Raw genomic sequence first — 3,052 nt, forward strand, 5'->3', positions numbered from 1 at the left:
TCAAATGGCTTGACAATTGTGCCTGAAAAGATTAATTGTGTGTTAAACATGACATTTGAGGGGAGTGGTCCTCTGGGGTTGTCAATCACAAACAATTTTGCAATGGCGCCAAATCTGTGGATGCCTGTAATGGAAACAGACAACAGAGATGTTGTGGTCAGGTTAATGATCCTAAAAACTGAAAGTGTGATATCTTTATTACAGTTCTTTGGAAATACTTTTCCAGGTCATTTGCAACCATTCATGGTTTTCCAGAAGCAATTCAATGGGCATCATTATACCATCTTAAACATTTCTGCTGGAATAGCCTTGCAAATAACATGGCATCAAAAATCCCTGCCTCAGATTCCTTTAGACCTTTATTTGCAATATGTGGTTCAAAAGGAAAAAGAAAAGGGTTTGGAAAAGCTGTCCTGATTGGTTACTTGGATTACAACCACTGCCAGGCAAGTGGCAGTTTACAGAGTTGCAGTAACAGACCTACTCCAGCCCCATGATTTTCTGATATTGATTTGGTGCAAGAGCTGACATATTCCCTTGTCTGTCTTCATTTACAAATCAGCGTTGCAATATCTGGAACCCAAATGTATCTCTTGAACTGAATTTGTGTGCCACCAAGCCAAACAACAGCTTTTCATCATTTTACTTGCAATATTATCCTTTAAAATGCTGGCTTGAATTGTTATAATACTGTAGCTAGCTTAAAGGCATTTTAGTTTTCACTTTTTGTCTATTTTTAACTATGGACTTTATCACTCGGTGAAAAAAAGACAGGAGTGTAGCGCTATGTTCCTGTCTTTTTTCGTTGTGAGATAAAGTAGTCTGTAGTTCTTTTCAAATTGTAAGCTGCCTTGACTTCTAATTTTAGAAATGGCCAGGATATTACTACTAGCACTTCTACTATTACTACTACTAATAATAATTTACAAATAAATATATAAATTTATAATTGTAGGATACAAAAAATATTGTTCTTGTTATTGTTGCTGTTGTTTGAGAATAGAAAAGTTACGTTTGGACAAAATTTCCCAGAATCCCCAAACCATGGTGCCATTCTTTTTAGCTGGGAAACACATGATGACATCCAGTGACATCCTGTTCCAATTTTATGGTAACAGGCACCTTTCAATGACGAAGGTTTGTAAAATAATAGTTTGAAAATTGCCTTTATTTGAAAATTACTCATCAGCTGGAAAGGTGTTTTGCAGTCTTTTGGATTCCTTTAAGACCAATCCTGCAAAGTTTGTGATAGATTATGAAAAATGGCACATAGAATTTTTTTAAGTTCATTTTATTTACTACTCAAGACCTTCTTGGGAATGGCCCTGGAGGGTCAAATCATTTTCAAAATACAGGATATAGAGTGGAACTGGAAACTGAAGGAATGAAGTATGTTGCTGTCCCTAGTATTTATTTAGTTTTAATTAACTACCGATATGGTGGTCTTTTATCTGTTTGATGTGATGGCTTGTGTTCAGTTTACGTAACTTTAGCATCTTAGTCTGCTTCTCTTACCACTTCTCCATTTTATAGCTGAGATAAGAAAGAGATATACTGAGACCCTGATTGCCATCTGCGCATAGCTTATGAAGTGCATGTGGACAGAAAAATTGCTTTTAAGGACTACCATTCCAGAATGATATGTTGAATAGTAGATTCAGGGAGCTGTAGTTAGGAAGTAACTTTCTCAAGCTCTTTGGGACACACATTGCAGGCATAATCATTTAATTAATTAATTGTATCTGCAATTTGTGTCTGCACAATCACAAGAAAAAACAGGAAGGATATATCCATGAGATAATTTGTACTAGATGAGAAATTAATCTATATGGTAAATACGTAGATTTTCCAAAATCATTCTGCATTTTCAAGTAGAGTTAACTTTTTCACAAGAGAACAGGTGATATTTAAAAGACTGGAACTTGTTTCTTACTAATTTGATAAATAACAGATACTTACTATTAAAGAAATTGAAATGGACAACTTTGCTGTAACGTTCATACAGTCGGAAAAACCTGGGATTCAGAAGTTTCAAGGCCACATTGCAAACAGAAGACCTAAACAAACAAGACATGACCAGTGAAATTAGAAACAACAGTTCATGTCCATGCACGTCTATTCAAAAGCAAGCTGTATGTGTTCAGATGGGTATAGCTTTGCAGCCTTGGCATTTTGTGGCCCTTTAAGGGCTAACAAGCTTGCAAGGCAGTTAATGAAGAGTGTAAAGTAGTCCACAGAAGCTTGGTCTACAATATGTTTATTAGGTTCTAACTGAAAATGTTTTGTTTTTTCTGGTTAACATGGCTCCAAGGAGTGAAAGAAGGAAGGGAGGAAGGAAGATAGCTATAACTTTAGGGAAAGAACATGTACTGTAGGGGCTACTTTTCGCTTAGGTTAGACAGAGCCAGTTACAGTGGAATGAACCAATATTGCTGGCACCTTAAGCCCTGTTGAACTGAAAATGGGGTGTCTGTTAAAAGTGAAATGGTCCAGTGCTGTGATGCAGAAGTGGCTGGTGGATCTACTGCTGTGAGAACCGCAAATCTCCCCTTGATATTATCACTGCTCTTCCAGTAGATGTATTCGGTTGTCCAGGAGCTTGATGAGTGCCAAGCATCTCAAGAGATTGGGTCTAGCATTGGGAGAGCTCTGGAATAATCTGAAACAGCTACAGAAGGAACAAGGGTGGATTTGACTGATAAAAGGAGGAGTACATCTCAACTTACAGTTCATAGTATGCTGGGATCCTGGTTTTGGTCCAAGCCTTCAGCTGAGAATAGACAAAGCTGTAAAGGACTGGATTCTTCTCTCTGAATGCTGCATTAGCAATAGCTGTCACCATGGGGAGAGCTGGGTAGGTTTGAAAGATGGCGATGCAAGACATAATTCGGACTTGAATAGAATTGGAAGTGTTCAAATAGATCTGAATAAGGATTCCTTGTACCTGCAGAAAGAGGATACGTCCCAAGGTTATTTTGCTAAAAGCCTTTGTCCTGCAATAGTTGTGCAGGTTGTAGCAAAGAATACTTTACTCAGGTTAAAAAAGAACCAG

General features: G+C 37.5%; 1 protein-coding gene across 1 annotated transcript; it reads right to left on the reverse strand.

Moving 5' to 3' along the window:
- Window positions 1-22: 22 nt before the first annotated feature.
- Window positions 23-2,944, reverse strand: LOC121918250 (vitellogenin-2-like; the record flags this gene model as incomplete). Its single annotated transcript, XM_042444332.1, has 3 exons — window positions 23-124; window positions 1,960-2,057; window positions 2,727-2,944. Coding segments are annotated over 3 exons (418 nt in total), but the record flags the coding sequence as incomplete, so codon positions are not given.
- Window positions 2,945-3,052: the final 108 nt, after the last annotated feature.

This window comes from Sceloporus undulatus, unplaced genomic scaffold, assembly GCF_019175285.1.
Source record: "Sceloporus undulatus isolate JIND9_A2432 ecotype Alabama unplaced genomic scaffold, SceUnd_v1.1 scaffold_6902, whole genome shotgun sequence".
Taxonomy (NCBI): Eukaryota; Metazoa; Chordata; class Lepidosauria; order Squamata; family Phrynosomatidae; genus Sceloporus; species Sceloporus undulatus.